Source organism: Excalfactoria chinensis, chromosome 9, assembly GCF_039878825.1.
Source record: "Excalfactoria chinensis isolate bCotChi1 chromosome 9, bCotChi1.hap2, whole genome shotgun sequence".
Taxonomy (NCBI): Eukaryota; Metazoa; Chordata; class Aves; order Galliformes; family Phasianidae; genus Excalfactoria; species Excalfactoria chinensis.
The window spans coordinates 18716414-18737470 of NC_092833.1; the positions used below are offsets into that span (position 1 = coordinate 18716414).

Sequence of the window (21057 nt, forward strand, 5' to 3'; positions counted from 1 at the left end):
ATCATTCAGGACTCAGTCGCTGAGAACAGGTCGATCCTGGGTACAGCAATGGGTTCTGTGATACATGACAAAAAAAGGCTAACAAAAAAAACCCAATTCTGCTTATTTGTGCAAAGATCAAATTTAAACTGCTTGCAGGAGCTTGTCGTCCTCTGTTTGATGTTTTCTATTTTCAGCAATCTTCTAAAATAACTGGAAAAAAATGGAAGCGGATGTTGTATAATATGGTGAATTTCATCTGCTAGACAGTGACAAGACTTGATCCTATCCTTAATCAGACTGGCATATTTTTCAGGACAAAAAGGATAAATGTGCAAGTTGACAGAGCCTGAGTTGTGGTACCTAACCAACATGCACTTAGGTGAATGTGAAGGCTCACTGACACTTGGTGTGTTACATTGGGTCTCTGACACCCAACTGGAAATCTCCACATAGTTCAAATCAAAAAACCCTGCCCTAAAACAAGGAAGAAGGGATATTCTTCTGGTAGTGCAAGGAAGAAGAGGCAATGAAAACAAATCCACAAGAACCGGGATGGCAAAGACAAATCTGATGTTTCTGGTACAGAGCTATGGAAGAGGCACTGTGAACCTCAACTGCTGCTGGAAGGAGCTGCACTGGGCTAACAGAGTACAGCATGGGCAGGCGAGGGGTGAGAACTGTGTGGTGTTATTTCCCCTTGAAAAGGAAAGTATTCAGAACTGAAGTCTACACCGTGAACTCACATAACACAGACTACACAGACCTGATGAACTCGTAAATGTCAGCACTCCCTACTACCATTCAAAACGAAAGCTGCATTATAGAAGAGTAAATAGTTCTGGTTTTGATCTCAGGGTGCAGGATCAAGTCTAAATCAATAGCAAACATCTTTTATGTTTCCCTGGTTATCTCCTCCCTTTCTGAGATTAGAAAACAGTACTATGTGCAGAGGAAATAAGAACTTCTAATACAGTTCAACATTCTTGGATGACAACACTTAACTGGATCAGCAGTTCTGAATGTGCTCCTTATGTGTTTCTTACTGAATCAACTGAAACCTCACTCTGTGTTATCATATGGAAGTTTCACAAAGAATCAGAGTGGATTGAGGTGGAAGGATCCCCAAGGATCATCAAGTTCCAACCCTCCTGCCACAGAAACTTAACACAGTACTGATGTAAATTCAGTTACTTGCGCGTCAGACTGTGTTCAGAGTGCATACAGCCAACCTGGAGTCACTGTGACACAAAGCACTGCTGTACCACTCCTGTTTCAATCACTGCAAAGGCTCATTCACACTGCCACTTTTTCTATTATAGAGAAGAGGCTAATTAGGAACGTAAAGAACAAGTACAACGTTGCACAACAATCTCCACCAAAATGAACTTTTCTTGTTTCTTCTGCTTCAGAAACACTTCCCAGTTGCTAAACATCAGCTTCAAAAGGCACGAAATAATTTTCTGTCTGTGGCAAACTCCTTAAATATCAAGGCAACATCACAGCAGGGAAAACACTTGTACACAATATACCAGGAAAAAAGAACACACGTTCTGTCACATTTCTGCACCACTGCTTGGTGAAGCACCCTCAGATTTGCAAATAAGTAACCCAATCCATCACCTACCGATACTTCACTTTGATCCTGTCATTGTCAGGGTTGCAGTAGAGTCTTTCCAGATGCTCCTGGGAATCATTGCTCACACTCTGCCAACTCTGGGTTGCTGTCCTTCTCACCTGCCAATGATAGGGCAACACTGTGTGATGTTTTGGACAATCACTGCCATAAACACAAGTGCCCTGGAGAAAATCAACACAGATTTCTATTCCATCTTCCTGATGGGTGTGATATTGCAGCTGGTTCAAGAGCTCAAATACCAGATCAAGAGAAGCTTCCTCGCTTTTATCCTGGAATATTCCAGCACTGAATTTATTGCTTGAGTTTAGAGCGTATTGCATCGGACAGCTATTCTCTTGGAATAGGCCAGTTGTGTAGCTTTCCAGAAGCTTGCTTGGGAACAAAGGACAAGCAGCACCGTCACTAGAAGGTGGGTGCAAAGCGTGATCCTGGAATGATTCATTTCTAGTGTCAGCAGCAGTTCCAGGAGCAGTTTCTGATGAGAAGCTTTGCTCTCCTGACCGCACCTCCTGCTCAGGATGCCCAGGTGCAGGATGAGCTCCCAGCAATTGATTCTGCACATCTGGAGCTGTTGGCACCAGCACAGTCACATTACTTTCTGTCTGGGGACAAGAAGTACCGAGTTCCAGAGTCTTTTTCACAGCAGGTTCATGCAAATCACTATGACCCCCTCCTTGTCCTCGAGGCACAAAAACTCTGTCTAAGGTCCCAGATCCCAACAAACTGGTAAAGATTGGTCGCAAAGCCCGGAGAGTTTGTGTGTCCAGTCTCTTCTGCACTTGCTGCTTCTTCTTGAAGCAAGGCTTCACTGGTGGAATCTTTTCAGACAGTCTTATCTGAGGAGGAAAGTCCTCTGAAGGAGGGCGCTTCATCCCTGGGCAGTGAGCCTGCGGTGCGATACACGCTGGCTTTGCTTCGGTGTCCATCACAGACTTTGCTCTCCAGATCACTTTCAAACGTCCCAGAGCCTCCCCAGGATCAATCTAGGGCAGAAAAGAAAACAAGACAGTTAATCTCCCCCTAATTGCTCATGGTTGACACGAACAAGATCACCCCTGGAGAGGATTTCAAGCCAGCAACGGCAAACTCCTCCCCTCTCTGTGACTGCGGGTAGCCCCTAGGCACGTAAAGCATGAAACCAGCTAAACTCAGGCTAATTAATCCCAAACACACACTCATCGTCTTCTCACATGAAATCTCAGAGACACTCAGGCACGCACACACAGTCCCCAGAGGGGGGGCAGGAAAGGGGGATGGTCTGATTCTTTCCTTCCTGCGACGATGCTTAATAATAAACAGTACTTCAGCTCACAGCAGTGAGCTCTGCATTGCTCAGTTTCACATCTCCCTCTCTCACACACCTGAGAACTGCCCAGGCCTGGCCGCTCCGCCCGCACACACGCCTGGCCTGACTCACAGCACACTGCACCCAGTCACCCCGCCGTGACACAACGCTCTCCTCCCACCCCGCCAAGCAGAGCTCAGGCTGGGCAGGGACAGAAACCAAGGGTGCTGCTTACTCATCAACAGAGACAAATTCAATTAGCCCTAAGATGAAAACTAATCTTTTTCCTAATGTACAAACAAGTGGTATGTCTCTTAAGTCACCAGAAAGCAAGCTGCTTGCCTTTTAATCAGCAATCTAGCAATATTTGATTACATTTAATTAAACCCTCTTCCATCTCTATGCCCGTCACCTCAGAGCTTGGAGTGAAACCCATTAGGGATTACTTCATGCATTCCAAGCAAAGTCACTTCTCATTTCAAACCAAAGTCTCAGAAAACAGGTAAGATCTGGCCATCGTTTCTTACTGCTGAGGATCCACTCTGCAAAGTCTCTCACCAAACCTTCCTCACTTTGGAATGTTCATTTAAGAGGCTTTTGCATTACCCAGGGAGACAGCACTGCCAAGACCGCCAGGAAAAAAGCAAGCAGTTGGATTGCTCACTCCTATTTTTAAGCTGACCGGTGTATTTGTCTGCCAGGAAAAGCAAGCTTGCAAATTATTGGGACCTCTCTTAGTCCTCCCCAGCTACAGCAGGCAATGGGCTTCCTAAGCCACCAGCACTACCCTCAGCCTCCACATAACCCGGAGCCCTGCCCTGCTCAGCAGCCCCTGCTGTGCGAGGTAAGAGCCTCGGGCAGCTCTCCAGCTCTCTCTCTCGTGCTGCTCCTGCACTGTTAGCGCTCAGTTGATTACTTTGCTGTTCACGTTTCACCCTTACGGAACCGCTTGGCTGTACAGAGCCGAATCCCCCAGCAGCTCCCAAAATAGAAAGCGGTGGGCATACTGAACAGCACAACTCGCTGGCGTTTCTATTTCAGCGTTTTTACATCATTCGTTCGACGCTATTTAGAAACAACCTCAGCAACCGCCAAGCGCAACGCTATATTTGCACAACGTATTTCAACAGAAAAAGATCTCCCGGTGTGAGATTTCAGCCCTAAGCGCTGCCACGAGCCGCCCCCCCCCCCCCCCCTCCCTCGCTGAAGAAAGCCAACGCGAAGCTCCCGGAATCAAGTAAGGGACACCAACCGCCCCCAGCGCGCTGCGCACCGGGCTGCTGCCCGCCAACCTACCGACCGCAGCTCCTGAGTGTGCAACCAGCCTGCTGCGGGGGCGAGGGTGAAAAGCAAGAACAGTCAAAATTTGTAAAAAAAAAAAAAAAAGAAAAAACAAAAACAAACAAACAACGACAAAAAAAGACCAGGCTGCTACGGCCGGCCGCTATCAGCAGCGCTATCAGCAGCGCTCCCAGCCGCAGAGCGGCCGCTCGGAGCAGCAGCAGCAGCGGCGGCAGGCAGCACAGAAGCAGCAGCAGGCCGGCGGCGGGCCGTGCAGGCGGCGAGCCGTGCAGTGCCGCGGGCCCCAGGCAGGCGCATGGCAGTCCCGGCAGCTCCCCGCAGCTCCGCTCCGCTCCTCTGCCCCGCGCCCGCTCGGCCCGCACATTTAAATAGCGCTTCCCGAGGGCAGCTGCGCGGGGCGGAGCTGGGCACCGCCTGTGTCGGGAAGGGACCCGCCCCGGGCGGCTCGGCACGGCCCGGCACGGACGGGGCTGCAGTCACCTCGGCTCCGCTCCGGAACAGAACTACCGGCTGCTGCCAGCCGCCACCGTTATCACCCAGGAACAAAGAGCCCGCACTGAAACCAGCAACAGCACCGGAGCTCCCGACCTTACCGAACTTCTTAGTTCGGGTTGCTCTATGAGCACTCCTTCCCGACTGAGAGATGATCTGCACCGGAGCAGAACTACAAACGTCCCCCCCCCCCCCAACTCCGAGCACTGTCATTGCAACCGCACCACTCCAGCAGAGCTGCAGCACCCGGGTCCGGCCCACCCACTGCTTCAAGGGACGTGCTGCAAAAGCGAACGTAATGAACCGGAGTGAGTTCCTGGCTATTCACGCAGCGTAGCACAGAGATGGAACGCATTAAGAGCGCAGCTAACTTTCTTTTGTCCAAAAGCCAGCAGCACGATGCTGTCATCTTCCGGCGGGCGGCTGCGCGTGTGTGAGCGCACGGGGCAGCCCAGCTGTGCGGGTGCTGCTGGGGGTGCTGCAGGCTGAGGCAGCCCGTGCTGCTTGCTGCATGGCAGCAGGACGTGCCCTCTGCTCACACGGCCTGACAGCTCCTTAGCACCGCTGACCTGACCACACACCAGCAGGGGAAAAGAACGCTAAGAGACACTCAAAGGGATGGTGATGGAACACCTATCGTGCTGTTTGCTGCCGTGGTGTTGTCTTCAATAAAGCCAGGCCTCCATTCCCTTTTGTACATACACGCTCAACAACTTCATAGCGTATCCAAAGAACACAGGCATCTGGAAAGAAGCTGTCAGCTCACTGGGTGACAGCAGGAATTGAGTGCATTCTGAAAATGCTGCACATATGCATTTATAATGCGCCAGCGCTGCAAAGGAATTACAGCACTCAGCTCCACGCAGTCAGAGCTGACTGCTTGCAGAATGACACAGCAAGGCTGAGCAAAGCAGGCATCCGTACCTACAGGAGCTGAAAACAAATTTTCAGCCCTAATTGAGCCCCAAGTGTCTGAAATATCAGGCAGGCACAGCCCCGTGCTGCCTGAGCACAGAGAGTTTAGTAAGCACAGTGACTGGCAATGCGTCACACCCTCACCCTGTGAGACAGAACTGGATGCACGCTTGCTTCTTGTTTTCTATTACAGGAGCAGAAATTATCTGTTTGGAATGGCTGATTTCATGCATGAGATATAAATAACGCACCCGGCTGAACAACACGCCACGATACGCACAACTCCCCCTGCAGAGGGCGGGAGGATGGGAGGATGGCACCAGGAGAGGAGGAGGCTGCAATCCTTCTCCATGCAAATGTATAATTAAAGGAAACACATCACGGCACGGCAGCAGATCACGAAGCTGTTTCTGAGGCTATCCCACCCAAATACATAAAGCAAGCAACCACGACCGCCAGGAAAGCGTGACCTCATTTTTAAATACACGTTTAAATTTTAAGCAAGAGCTTTCATTATTTCTTTCAAATGGTGGAGCACACTGAAGTGAAGGCAGTCATTTACAACTGCGACGTGCAGATAACGTAGCTGCCAGCAGGCACGCATCACCTACTTACTGAGGAAAGCAGCAAAACGTCTTCACGTAAAGGCTCACGGCTACAAAGCGGTTTTCAGCCCACTGACACAAACCAGGCCTCCTTTTCAACCCGAGTCCTCCCACAATGGACGTTTTTAACCTCATGGAACGTACCGCCTTACATCACTCTCCCATTTCGGATGTTTTACGTGAAGTCAGCACACGCTGATGGAAATGAAGGATGCTGCAGAAGGAGGCCCACAGGAGCTGTGCTGTACCTTCTCAGTCCCTCAGAAGCCACCCATCGCAAGGACATCTAACTTAGTTGGTTTGTGCATTTTTAAGTACAAGAGGGAGGAACTGACGCTGCCATAAGCTCTTTAAGTTTTACCTCAGTGTGTTTCTGCCAGATGAAGCAGCAAAGAAGAAAGTCGTCATATTCCATGTTCTGTCTTTCATAACCTCTCTGCACACGAGCAAGTTTAGGAGTGGCATATCCCACTGTTTAAACCAGACAAGGGCTTCCACATAACCCAATTAACAGAGAAGTGCAGCAATCCAAGCCTGAGCTCTCACCACTCACTGTGTTCCACATGTCCTCAGATGCCTCCACCTCACAAACTGGCCATTGATGACCTTGGTTAGGCTGCTCCAACAGTGCTCCCCTGAAGGTATGTGGTATGGAAGAACTGCTGAGAAACAACTGGATGTGGCACTGGGCAGCCTGGTCTCGTGGTTGGCACACAGCAGAGGGGTTGAAACCAGATGATCACTGTGGTCCTTTCCAACCCAGGTCATTCCATGATTCTATGACTTTTCAAATTGCTTTTCATGGGAAAAGTACTTTCCATAGGAAATTCAGTTTCTGAAGCAAAGGCAAAAAAATGGTGGGAGCAAAACCAACGTATGGAGCAACATATTTTCAAATCTTTTCCTCCTGGTACTTTATAACAAGCAAAAAAGTAAATGCAGTGAAGTTACTTCCCTGCTTAAACTCCATATCTAATTCAGCCATCTGTACAAAGAATTTCTAACATGTTATGGGGCATAGACCTTCCTGGAGACCCCAGCACAGCCCTTCAGAAAGTAAGGCAGCTGATTCCAGAAAAGGTGAATTGAGGTCATTGTGCAAAACAGTCAGTGCTGCAAGATCTCCTTTCACTGATAGCACGATAGCTCAGTACTCGCAGCACTGCTGCTATCATGCTGACATCTTTGCTGCTCACAGAATTCACAAGACTGAAATTCAAGTTTACAGAAAGAAGTGTTGGCTGGAAGTTACCTTATTTTAAGATTACTTATAATACTGTGCTTAGGTGGTGAATTTCAAGGCATTAAGAAGCAAGTCTTCTGAGCCAGATGCTCAGCAATACCATCCCCACTGTATTCTGCATGCACACAATGCAAGCAGCCCGCTCCACTCCGCTCCACAAACTGAGAAAACAATCAGGCTGCCTTCAGAGGCTTGATTTTCCTCCAAGAACTTCTCTATCATTTCTCCTACGTAACCAACCACTCCAGGAATTCTTACACTAAAGATGGCTTACAACACTAGATTTTCTACAGCCTACAGGGAAAGAAGTCAGTATGTACTAACGCTAGATGAAAATACTGAAATCTGTTGGTCTGAGCTTCTTCATTAATATCACAAAGTCTTAATTATCCACTCTAACAGCTATGCAAAAATACAGAATGAATCATAGCCAAGTTAAGCAACAAGTTACCAACAAAGGGAAGAACACAGGTTCCTTGTCTCATACTGCAAGGTATGCGAGGAAAAAGAAATGTCAACAATGCAGATTATGATTATCAGAAATATTTCAGTTAACAGAAGGAAAAAGAGAATTTCTGATCAGATTTTCGTTATTGGGATGTGTGGGCACTTCTTTATTGCAGGAACTGTGCGACAGCCCACTTCCCATCACACGTCCTCTGCCAACACACTCAGGCCATGAGATGCAGATGCCTTTTGCCTTTCTTACAAGCTGTACAAACGAGACACTTTGAGTACACTTCTATCAATCCTCCTCATTCCAGAACCAGTTACGGTAATTATGGCTTGTTTTCATTTTTTTTTTTCAATAGTAAAAAGAGTACTCGACGTGTTTATATGAAGGTGAAATAATGCAAGCCAGTTTTCACTGAAAAAGAATGAAAAAGAGGAGAGCAGTGAAGGTCCAGCACCTGTAACCAAGTAGCTTTTGTTGGAGCGACACCTAGTGGCTGCATCTCACCAAAACAGGGAGGGCAACTGCAACGTCCAAACACGTTGAGATGAAACACTCTATTAATTAAAGCCTTTCTCTTCTAGGAATGCCCAGCAATGGCCAGAGGTTGGCCAGGTTGATACATACAGTGCTCTACATCAGATGGAGAACCTTCTGGGTGCAGAAAATGCTTCATCCTGCAGCCCAGAGCAGCAGCTGGGACCCAACTTTGCTCAGAGGTGCTGTGGACCCAGCACAGCAGATCACATTCATTACTATCAGTAAATGACACCCTTTGCATCTAGGCCCAACTTTCACATTTGCAGACAGCAATAATCAATATACATACATACATATTTGTCTCTAGTTCGCCTTATTTTAGTGACTTGTACTGGAAATTAGAGGTTTTAAAACCACACCATTCTCTGCTTCTCTTGCTTAATAAAGGCTGCAAGTTTGGTAAAACCACCTTCTCACGGGGGAAAAGAATCCTGTAAAGCACGTATGAATATCACCATAATGTCAGTTATTCTGCTGACCATCCGACAACTTTATCTCTGTAAGGGATGATTCATGTACATTGACAGACAATGTGCGATTCAAATAGCAGGCCCTTTTCCTGGTAAATGTACTGCAGTTAATCATTCCCAAGGAGATATCTCACTATCTCAGTACTGCAGTCCCAAAGGAAGAGACACAGCACTTTGGCCTATGCATCCAGCAAAATGTTTTAGTATGTTTAATACATTTTAAGCATAATTTTGTTAAGAGTTCCTGTCTATATTACAAAACAAATAATTTTAGCACCAAATAGAAACAGGAAAAAGTGGTATCAGTTGTACTCAGGTCAAGAGCCTCCCATGAAGTTATCCTTCTAGATGGAGGCTTTTTCTGCAGCTCTATTATCCAAAGTTGTACCAGTTTGAAAAGCAAATTAATGATGCTTCAAAACTTAAACAGCACTTATTCTTGAGTGGCAAGTATTGAACATTTGCAGGAGACTGTCCCTGAATTAATAACACGCAAACACTTTTCAGTGTGCTGAAAAGAAAACAAGGATACAAATAGCATTTTGTGACCAGAACTTAAAGGCAGCTTTTCATGAGCATAAACTGGACTCCTTGGAAATGTGCCCTTTGTGCCTAGTTAAACTTCCTGACTTGCTTACCCACAAAGAAAAAGGTGTTCATTCATGTTACAAACTAGGCCATTCAACTGGAGAAAGCAACCATTCATTTTGAAGCTGATTTAGATACATGAATTAATACATAAAGTGACAGAAAACATATGCAGTGAGGACACTCTCATTGGGTTTCTATATATGGTTGAAGTGGTGCACCCTCTTGTGGAAGTCTCCTGAATTAGTACAAGCATCCCACGTGTAGATGGGGATGGCAGCGCTTTGCTTCTTCACTAGGCTGACTCCAATTTAAACTAAGAATAGCAATGCTCCCTTATAAGCCAGTGTTGGTCAACTAACATTTCAGCACTTTCAAAATTAAAGCTACTTCCACCTGAAATACACAGATGGCTTACTATCTGCACAGCAATAGTGGCCATCCTTCAGCCAAAAGTTCTGCAAATTGTAAAGGCACACCTGGAAAGCAACAGCACAAACACATCTTACATCTGGCAAAACCTTACAGAGCCTCATTTTGTACAGACCATTACCGTGCAGTGGGTATCACTACAATGAGTTTGAGATGAACAAGGCTATTGTGTGCTACATGCAATTGCAAATAACCAGCCTGAAGTGGAGTAGACATAAATAGCTCCTTTTGTTCATGCATCCAAACATGAGTGCCTTAGGAGCCATCAGTACAGGGTTGGCCAACTCTTGTGGCTACACTTTATAGGCTAAGATTTCCTCACAGCTAAGATGCAGAATGGGAAACCCCAGAGATAACTCACAGGTGGGAAGTGACATCAACCACCACCAGACCCTCCAGTGCTGCTGACGGATGAAGCAGCAGTGGGTGTTTGACACACATTTAAGACCCAGAAATCCCATCTGGCCAACTTCCTCCCACTAACAGGGATTCAGAGTGCTGAACTAGACCAGCATAACCCCATTGCAGATCACCCAGTACATTCCTAATGTGGGGAATACATCTGAACTGCTCACAATTTGCATGCAGTTAGAGACACAAGATGCCCATCCCACATTTAAGTGGCTGTTGCCGATCACCTAGCACCCTTCATGCACAAACACACAGTACAGAGGCAGCAACTAAAGGGATGGTTATGGATGTTGCTATGTAGCCTGCAACAAACCTGGGCCCTGGGCCAGAGCTCCGCTGCCTCAGTCACACCTTTCACTCATTTTGCTCTCCTACAGCCTGCCAAGTTGCCTTTCACACATGAGGCACAATTTGGTAGGTCTGCCTCTATTAAAGACTCATTCCTGCAGCTTTCTCAGCCTCCCCTAGTGCCAAAGCATTAACAGCACAGCTCACGTGCTTAATTTCATGCTGTAATTCTTCCACCACATCATAAAAGGTGAGTGTGACCCATACAAAACCCTACAGCACCTCCATGTGCAGTGACACCCCCACAGCTGCATGTCTGGAAGAGTCCTTTCAGTGGGTGGAAGTTACACATCCTAGTGCACACCGAGTGACTGCCCATGCTAGGGTCACGTTTGGCTGGAGCACAGTCATGTGCAGTGTCAAGCTGCACATCCTCCAGAGCAACCAGAACAAGGGATTTTGAGCTCAATCAGAATACAAGTTAAGGATATGCTAAAGGATCAAATAAGATACAGTGATTTTGTATTTCCTGCTTTTAAAAGCTTTCACTTGGATCATGTGGATAACAGGTCACGATGTTAGAGAAACAGATGCCCTAAATCTTGAATATTAGGTTAATTCTTACCCATACAACAGAGTTATTTGTCAAATGTTGCATTCAATATTGCTTTTCCAAGGTGTCAATTCCACGAAGTACCTGAGAAAAGTGTTGAGTTAGCAAACCCCCCAAGAACCTACTTACAGACATTATTTCATTCATCTGGTCTACGTGCAGAAACGTCTACCAACCAAAGCTTGAAAAAATGTTAAAAGGAGGAAACTGGAACAGATGAGATCATTTCAAGACACCAAAAATGGGTCAGTGCTACACTGAGCTCCCTTTAGGTAAAGAAAGGCCACAGAAATTCAGCAGGTTTCGAGTTGCAAGTTTTAGACTGCCCCTCCAGCTGTGCAACAGTTGTGCTGGTTTGGGGGCTGTGCTCTGAACCACCCTGGAACTGATTTGCCTAGAAAGCAACACAGCCAGGTCAGAGGTTCAAGCATAGCACAGAGAGAACAAAAATGCTTCTCATCCACCTGCACCACACAGACAGCAGAACTGCTCGGTTCATGCTCATCACACATATTTAATTTAGTTACCAATTAACAAGCACTGAAAAGAAGCATAGAAAGAAATCAGTCCAGATTTCTTCTAGGCAGAATGAGGAGAATACACTACTGGGAGGTACAATAGACAGCTGCAAGCTGTCACAAACCTTTTAGTCCATAGTCCACTGCAAAGAAGTGCTCTTAATTTGAGGAAGACAGACACCCTCCCCTAATGTAACAATACGCAACACTGGTGCTTTAAAAAAGAACCCAAAAAAGCTCCAAATGTGCAAACATTGAGGGACAACATAAGAGAAATAAGACTTCTAGAAGACACCGCATACATTTCTGTCTCACATTCTGTAACTGGCTGAAACAAACAACCCTAAAACATCAGGTATTTCTGCACATTTACTCTGATTAAGTCATGTTATAAAAGCAAGGAAAAGAGAGGGTGTATCAAAGTCCCTGCTGAGAACATTTGTTGTTACAGTTTTTTGTTTAGGGTGTGCACTGTAATTGCATAGAGCACACAATGTTCTGTTACTTTTACAAATGCAAGTTGTACAACAACACAGAGATCAAGCTATAATCACCAACAGGGTGACATGTATTTTAGCCATAAGCATTATTTTGTGGCTCTCAGAGAGGATTATTGCCAGTATCTCTTTTTTGATACAACCATTATTGTTGGGATGTGAGAGCAGTCAGTATCCAGAAAGAAACATGCCGTTATCTGAAGGGTTTTCAGGGTTCTTCTATTACACAGGTTGTCAGCTACCATGGCAACTAACAACAGAGCAATTCACTGAACCATAAGAAATGCTGGAATGTCCTACTGGTAACACTGGATGACAGCAAAAACGGTCCTCTTTGGTCTGTTCATACATTATGTATTAATCTCAAGGGAGTTTTTTCCACTGTTTTTGTTAGCTAAAAAAACCCAGTTCTGGAGAGCCTTTAAATTAGATTAGAAGGACTGCATAAATCATCAAGCTGTAAGAGCCTGTAATCTTTTCAGCAGAGCTACTCCAAGAAAGAACCATCATTCAAAGAAATACAGAATTTTCCATAAGCTTGAGAACTATTATTTACAGTAATCTGTTACTTGCAGAAACAATTGCTGTGTGCTCCCAAGGGTTTAGGTAGGCAGAGCTAGAAAACCACAATCAGAATTTGACAGAAAGGTCATTTCACGCCATATGAAGAACACAGCACACGTAATTCAAAAGAACTCTGACACAAGACTCTGTAATAAACAAATTTGATGGAATGTAGAATTATTTCCCCTTGTAAAACAATATTTAGGTAACACACGGAGAACACTGCTTTCATTTCCTTTAGATATAGATAGGCCCGAACACAGAGGGTTTTGGCTATGGTAGTACAGCTAAATGACCTCTGCCATCCAGCCCACACAGTGCCCAGACAACAAGGACACCCAAAGTATTCATGCGCTGACCTTTGGGAGACCTTTGGCCATAACAAGACATCATTGTAGCAGAATTTTCTACTGAAACTACTAAGGCTTTAGAGCCCTTCAGCCCTAGGAACATCTATTCCTAGCACTGCTATGGTGATGGAAAGGGCCCCAGCAAAAGCTTTCTGGTTCTGCTCTTGACCCACCTCAGGTTGTTCCATGCTGTCTCACAGGAATCTCCCCTTCTGCATCTCATGGATTCTTGTGTGATTTTGGTACCTAAAGGAAGAGATGATAAATTAATCAACAGAGAAAAAAAAACCTAAAAATACATTATGGATCTGTTACTGCTGCTGCCTCACACTTTTTTCCTCATGCTACCTAAGCAAGCACACTATCAGAATCTAATAAATGCACACTTTTTTCAATGTACTATGACATACTGATGACAAAGCTTGAGACATAAACATAAATACAAACCATTAGAACCCTGCTAAGAGCAGGCTTACTTACTATTTATCACCTGCCTTGAGGAGTCTGCTTTCTGACACAAACGTGGTTTTGAGGCTATACTTTACACAGATCAGTAGAGACAAAATAGGCAGAACAAATACTGCTGGGAAATGCCACTGCCCTCATTTCAAGCTCTCAGCTTGGTCCTGCTCAGAGTTTTAGAGAAGCCACGAGATAAATAAAGACAAATCTTGTATTTCCACAATACTTATCACTATTTCTGTCTTATTAAGAATCTTGGCAAGAAGTTAAACAGTTCAGTTTAACAGAAGTTAAAGAGTTCACAGAATTAACATGAGAAGTTTTGCTCTTGGGTCAAGAAGCCATTGTTCCTCTGGAAGTCTCACGAGCCCAATGGCTTCTGAATGAGGGTTCAGACAAAACGCAGTAAGCACAAGGCAGGTTTAGGCACTTAAAAACTGAGTTCTTAAACAGAAATCTGCATCCCAACTTATTTCTGGGGAGGCAAGTATGACATACTTGGACTGAACATGGAGCTCCAGTAACAGTTTCACAGGACGCAGCGTTCTGCCCAAAGCTACAGCCTGCCTGTGCCAGGGCTTTAAAAAAACAACAACAAAATGCTCATTTCTTTCAAGAGAATCTCTCAGCACTCTAATGCCCCAAATAATGCCATACTTCATCTTAATGGAGAGACAGATGGTCATCTGGCAGACTTTGTTCCAAAATGATTGCATCCTTCCCATGTAAACCCAATCTAAGAACAAAAAGTTAGACTTCACTACATTCCACAACACTAATTTACACAGATAAGTGAAAGAAAACTGTGCAAAAACACAGGCGGCAAACTGGAACCTTAAAACAATCTTACACTTTATCTCTCCTGTGGTTTCCAACTACTTTAAGCAATTCTGACAAAGGTACTTTAGTAAGAAAAATCTTCTGACTTGTAACACTGATCAAATAGTGATGTTACCTAGTATACATTTAGCTTCCAACCCTTTTACAAAGTAAACGAGATTGAACTCCACTCCCAGAGACCCAGGGCATTCCAAACAGGGACAATAAAAGAGTTACAGAGTGTATGGTAAATTGTTAATCACAGCCTGAACCTCTGATTAATCAGCTGAGGCAAGTGTCAGGTCAGCTGTGGTAGCACAGGTGAGAGTAATTTAGCTAGACCTCATTTAAAGGCTGACCACCACTAAGGCAGTGGGGTCAGCCCTTCAATATGGTCTAAGAGAGGTGTGGCCAGGCTTCACCTCTTCTGGTCCCACAGCAATGAGCCAGCAGTGTCCTTTCACAGTCCAAAAAGTCAATCGTACCCTGGGATCCATCACAGAAAGCATGGCTAGTAGGTCAGGGAAGTGATCCCACCACTCTGCTCTGTGCTGAGACCTCACCTGCACTACTGCATCCAGACATGGAGTTCTCAGCACAGGAGAGCATGAACTGTCGGAGTGTGTCCTGAGGAGGGACACAGAAATGATCCCAGGGATGGAACACCCCTGCTATGAGGACAGGCTGAGCTGGGGCTGTGCAGCCTGGAGAGGAAAAGGCTCCAGGGAGACCTGAGAGCAGTCTGTCAGTATCTAAAAGGGGCTGTAAGAAAGAGCCTGTAGATGTCCCCATTCATTGCAGGGGAATTGGACTGCCAGCTTTTAAAGGTCCCTTCCAACTCAAATGACACTACGATAGCGAGGGAGTAAATGAAAGGGCAATACTGGTCCATGCATGGAGCAGGAGGGTCAGGCCCAGCACTGCTACACTCACGCAGCACTCACCGTTGTTTCTGCTGGCACTCAGGACCCCACGCAGCCCGCTGTGCTGTCAGCCCGGGGATCCCTGCTGCAGGTGCATCTCCGTGCCACAAAGGAAGGCCTCACCATCAGCAGCATCGCTCCCAGTGTTGCCTGCAGGCAGTACAACATCAGTGATACCATTCTACCAGCACACTGTGTTCAACGTGCTGCACACAGCATGAAACCCAGGTTTGGTCTGAGGTATTTCTCACAAGATCAATCAGCATAGCCCTACTGCTCTTACATGTTCTATCAGCCACTCCTCAGTCGCAACATGCAATGATTTCCTGACAATATAAACTTGTTTCCACATCCATCGAGCACTTCCACAGCACATGCTGCACGCTGCACCTCTCTTCTTTCTTGCTAGCAAAGCCCTCTAACAGGGGAGCAGAGCTGGAAAAAGTAGTTTAAACTTTACGAAGATGGAGGCTTCAATAACGCCTCGTAACGTGAGGGATACAAGCCAGGCCGGTGCGTGTGGAAAAAGAAATGACCGGATATTTCCAGCACAAGAACAAACAAAGGCTTCCAACAAACTAGATGTGAAACGTTTTATTTTATTTATTTATTTATTTTAAAGCAACGTCACCGTACGCCAGCACCGCCCCGCCGGAGCTGCCCGGCCCCACACGCGGGTCCCGTACTCACTTGCAGCCGGGCCCGGGGGTCTGAGCAGCGCCGGCCTCTGCCGCGTCCCGCGGGGGTGGCTCCAGGCCCGGCTCCGGCTGCGGCGCCCGGCGGCGGCTGAGGGTCGAGCGTCCAGCATCGCCGCAGCGGGAGCGGCGGGAACGACCACCGCCGGAAGTGGCTCCGCGCTCGCCGGAAGTAGCGTCCGGCCCAGCGGAAGCGGCGCCCCGCGCTCGGCAGTGCTGACTGTACGCAGGCATGGCGCCCAAAGGCGGCCCGGGCGGGCGGCAGCAGTCGGAGGAGGATCTGCTGCTGCAGGACTTCAGCCGCAACCTCTCGGCAAAGTCCTCCGCGCTCTTCTTCGGCAACGCGTTCATTGTCTCTGCCATCCCCATCTGTAAGCGGCGGGAGGGAGCCGGGGGTCGGGATCGGGGCCTCCCTCGGGGCAGGGCGGTGCTGGGGGGATCGGGGCCTTCCCGATGGCAGCAGGTTGGGGTGCGCAGAGCGGAGCCTCCCCCGGATCGGGCCCCTTCCGGGCAGCCGCGGGCCCTGATGGCGACGTGGCAGCCCCGGCCCGTGGTGGAGCTGCTGCGTGGCGGCACCCAGCGCTCACAGCACGTTGTGTTCTGTCCTTAAGGGCTGTACTGGAGGATATGGCACATGGATCTGGTTCAGTCCGCCGTGCTGTACAGCGTGATGACCCTCATCAGCACCTACCTCGTGGCGTTTGCCTATAAGAACGTCAAGTTTGTCCTGAAGCACAAGTGAGTTTGGTGGCTGTCTGGTGTACGTTGTGTTTTGTAGTAACTCAGCAAAAGGGACGTAGTCGACATCTGTATGAAGATGTGGAATGTTACTCTGAAGAGCTCTTGTATCTCAGGCAGAAGATGTAAACCTCCCTGCCTCGATGTTTGCTGTCATCAGATCCCGTTGTGTCAGCTGGTGAATTGCATCAGGTTGTGAGGGCAGCGTAAATGCCGAGTTGTGAGCTTTAAGAGTGGGAAATTTCACAGCTCAAATGTTAAGTGACCAGCTTTGCTTCTGGACTGCTCTTCCATTGAAAGTCATTGACCGCAATGTAAGATGTGACACAAAAGTGGCTACTGCATGCTTCTCTTACAGCTATTGTCTGATAACTTGAGATTGTCACCTTCAGCTTGAGGCAAAAAGGTGTTTGTACTGAGTGCGTATTTAGTAGGCTTCTTTGGTATCAGTAACCAGACAGAATATCTGATGGCATCTGTCACATCTCCTGTAGAACAGACCTGCCTTGTCTGCTGTGAAACAACAAAGCAACCCTTGTTCTCACTGCCACAAAGCTGCATTTGACAAGTACTTCTCATAATTTGGTTACTGCTAATTGTCCCTTCAGCTTGGCAAAACTGTTCTGTATCTTGGTTAACCTTTGTTTTGTCCTCTGTATAATCCATCTTCCTATAGTCCTTTCCCCCCTCCTCCCATTTTTCAAGTTGAACACAAGTGGTGTTTCTTATAGGGTAGCACAGAAGAGAGAAGACGCTGTTTCCAAAGAAGTTACTCGCAAGCTTTCTGAGGCAGACAACAGGAAGATGTCTCGAAAGGAGAAGGATGAAAGGTAATCCCCCTCGTGCTCTTTTGTCTTTCCCTTGTTTTAATACTAGTTATGCTATCAGCTTTTTGTCCATCTGTAAATTCTCTTTTTAATCATCAGTGAATGGTCTCAAACATGAAAACCTTTATCATTAAGGCCCTATAAGGCTGCCTCTCCATTCTTGAGATGCAATTCAGTAACTTACTCTTTGGAGCAAAAAAGCCACATCTTTCTTTCTAATTGCCAGGCACACTGTTGGCACTTAGCAGATACAAGCTTGCATGGACGGCTGTTTATAATGCACTAGGTTTGATGTGCAGGGTGGGAAAACAATTGTATGTCACTTAGATACACAAGTGCAGAGTATATACAGGCTTTCCCTTCACTGCTGAGTTGACTGGTAGTTTTTGCAGTGTTCTGTCTTTCAGTAGCTGGCTGTGAGAAGAGCTGTGGTTTGCTTCCCCCTGGGTGGAAGTCTCCTCATAACTGTGAGTGTGGCAGGAGATACGTTGATTAAAATACATTTGAAATAATGTCTTAATCTGTTCATAGGATTCTGTGGAAGAAAAACGAAGTTGCAGATTATGAAGCAACAACCTTTTCCATCTTCTACAACAATACTCTCTTTCTGGTCCTGGTCATCATTGCTTCATTTTTTGTGCTGAAGAATTTCAACCCCACTGTGTATCCTTTATTACTGCACCTGAAACAACCAAAGTCCTATTCCCATTGGTTGCTGTTCCTAGATACATTTATTATATGTGTAGCACCTTCACCCTGCTGAGGTGTGCAATTTGTTGTGGTTCCTCAACTTAGAAACACTCGAATGTGGAAGATAATACAAAAAACAAACCAAAAAAACCCCCACCCAAACCCAACGCTTCCAAATCACATTAATGTTTATCATCTGATATCGGCTCTCACAGAAAATCCTGTGACTTTTCTATTTCATCTGTAATTCTGCAGTCAGGAGGCAGCTGGTGTTTACAGAAAAGCTACAACAGAGTTGTCAAATGCTGTATAATTACAGGACTGTTTCGTTTGGGTAACTTCACATGTAAATATTTTTGTTACTTAAATACTGCTGTTGAGTGCTGTATACGTAAGAGACCTGCTGTATTTATAAACACTTTGATAAGAGCAGGCTAACCTATAGAGGCATCTTTATGCTAAGGTTAAATACACTGTAAACAGAGCAGCTGGTTCATAACCTTGGTTGAAAGCTGTATTTCAAGTAAGTGATTGTAATGTGATGGAAAGTACAGCAATGGTAGCAGAGCACCAAGGTCCCAGGCTGCAGCCAGTGAGGGTTTGCTCAAACACAAAAGCTGTAGGCACAGGAATAGAGAAAATAATCTGCTTACCTTCAGAAGGCCTCAGGTAGGCAGGGATCTCCAACAAGGAACCCTCACCTCCACTGCCAACCCTTAAATGATGTCTTGAGAGGGGTGCATCCTGGCTCCACTCCTTGCATCATTCAAATACGTTGCATCCCCTGGGATGGCCCTGCCTTCCACTAGGTGCTCCATCACTGCTTCAAGCCATGACTTAGCATTTCTGCTACACTGTTGCAGTGCCTGATTTAAGGCTCCCACAGAGAAGGACCTTTTTGATTCATTGTTATTTGTAAAACTTACTAAGTGTTGTGTAAAAGCTTTAGTGGTTTCTACTCATGTGTGCTTCCTTAACTTTCTTCTTACAGAAACTATATCCTTTCCATAAGTGCTTCGTCTGGACTGATTGCCCTGCTGTCTACAGGATCCAAGTAGACCAAAGCAAAAGCAGTTTGTCTTTGTGGAAGGGTTCAGCTTCTGCTTGAGGGTAGAATAGGAACAAACTTTTTAAAATGATGGGACTGCCTGAGGGTTTGGGGGGGTGGTTTTCATTTGGAAGTTCATTTACCTTTGTTATCTCTATATGGTATTGCTCAATAACCGAATCTAATATTTACTTGGTATTGCAAGTAAATGGCATATGAGCCTTTATCAAACAGCTTTTCTGAAGTACTTCATAGGTGTGATGGCACTGCAGACCATTAGGACAGTACAACTCAACCACAAAGGCCTGCAGCGTGGCAGCACAGAACAGCTATAGTCCAACCCCATCGTGGAATTCCCATGTAAACTTAGTGGCTATTAGAAGAGCTGCAGTCCGTGATCATAAAAATTGACAATCTATCCTTTTCCACTGTAACCTGGAAAGTTTTAATAAAAAGGAGACTTTTTGTCATTAAATGCCTTGTATTTCCTCTCTTAGTTCCTGAAAGTGGGTGTTTCTGTGGGTGAGCAATGTATGTAGGTTTGTCATCTCTCTACTACCATAGGAGAGGAATCTCCTGCAAGTCAGTGTAGGATTGTTTTCATTGGAAATGCTCCTTGTTTTTAAATAACTTTGCGATAAAAGCCTAAACAGTGGCTCCTAGGAGAATGTTCTTTAACTGGTTTTCATCTCTCAAGTCATAAATGAAAAGGAACCAGTTTTCCTGGCACAACTGAACTAAAAGGCCCTGGCTGGCTCTTTGTGATGGCTTTGTCAGGCAATCCTTCTGCCTTCTTTTGGGCTATTGGTGAAGCAGCTGTTACATTAAATGCTAAACTCAACCTCTGTTGATGGAGTTATACTTGGAAGTTAAAGATACTGCTGTTACATGCTTGCAATCCCAAACAAGGAGGAGAAATCTTACAATCAGATTTAACGTGAAAATTACTTTGCAAATCTTTGTGCTTCTCTGAGATTCAGATTTATGTATAGTTTAGTAAAACGAAGGTTTGAAGCTTCAGGAGATGCTCCAAGGCAAACCAGATAGCATATGCTCCGCATGAGTTCTCTATAGAAATTTGAAACAGATTTTTCAATGCTAAGTTGTCAGTTATTCAGCTTCTATAGTTTCCTGGCCTGCCTTGCAGCATTGGTGCAGCACTGGGGGAGCAGAGTTGAGAGCTGGATTAAAATACCATTGTGACCACAGCAAGAAAGGGTAAGGAGAGTATTTCTGATACTGGTTTTGATGTGTTCAGCACCATACAAATATGAGCGGTATCAGCCTTAATGCTACTAAGTCTTTAGCACACGTAAAACAGCATCTGCCTTGCTGTTATAACAGTCGTGACACGCTGTGAGGCCTGTTCTGTTTCACTGCTCAGCAATGGGCTCAGCTCCTGCTGGAAGCACATGGCATTTGGATTCAGTGCTGCAGACAGGCAGTGCCAGTGCTTGAGTCAGCTGTCAGCGTTTGCAGGGATGAAGGCTGCCCTATCAGACACTTTGCAGGTGTATTTTTCATGAAATCTGCCATCTAGAGAAGAGATTTGAAGCAGCCCTTTCTTCTGCTATTACTGTCAGCCGGGTGAGTCTTTTATCAGCAGCTTTGCATCTCACCTTGTTTTTTTGCCATTGCCACTTCCCAAGGCCTGGAGCACATCACGCGTC

The 21057-nt window shown here is 46.0% G+C and overlaps 2 protein-coding genes across 5 annotated transcripts in view; one reads left to right on the forward strand and one right to left on the reverse strand.

The window, feature by feature from the left end:
• Positions 1-16218, reverse strand: part of TIPARP (TCDD inducible poly(ADP-ribose) polymerase) — a 32229-nt gene extending 16011 nt beyond the window's left edge. The window contains exons 1-4 of one of the 4 annotated variants that reach the window (XM_072344616.1): positions 16080-16218; positions 15411-15539; positions 13359-13431; positions 1607-2601 (exon numbers count right to left, since the gene is read on the reverse strand). In XM_072344616.1, the coding sequence (XP_072200717.1) occupies positions 1607-2601; positions 13359-13373 (1010 nt within the window). In that variant the 5' untranslated portion in view covers positions 13374-13431; positions 15411-15539; positions 16080-16218. Of the gene's footprint in view, positions 1-1606; positions 2602-4199; positions 4555-4798; positions 4928-13358; positions 13432-14602; positions 14681-15410; positions 15540-16079 lie in introns of those variants that run through there. The other 3 variants (XM_072344617.1, XM_072344619.1, XM_072344618.1) reach the window with 3 other exon arrangements.
• A 98-nt stretch (positions 16219-16316) lies between these two features.
• Positions 16317-19856, forward strand: SSR3 (signal sequence receptor subunit 3). The gene is made up of 5 exons (XM_072344631.1): positions 16317-16455; positions 16696-16822; positions 17554-17652; positions 18181-18312; positions 19331-19856. The coding sequence occupies exons 1-5, from the start codon at positions 16317-16319 to the stop codon at positions 19395-19397; spliced, it is 564 nt and encodes a 187-aa protein (XP_072200732.1). The 3' UTR covers positions 19398-19856.
• The last annotated feature ends 1201 nt before the right edge of the window (positions 19857-21057 follow it).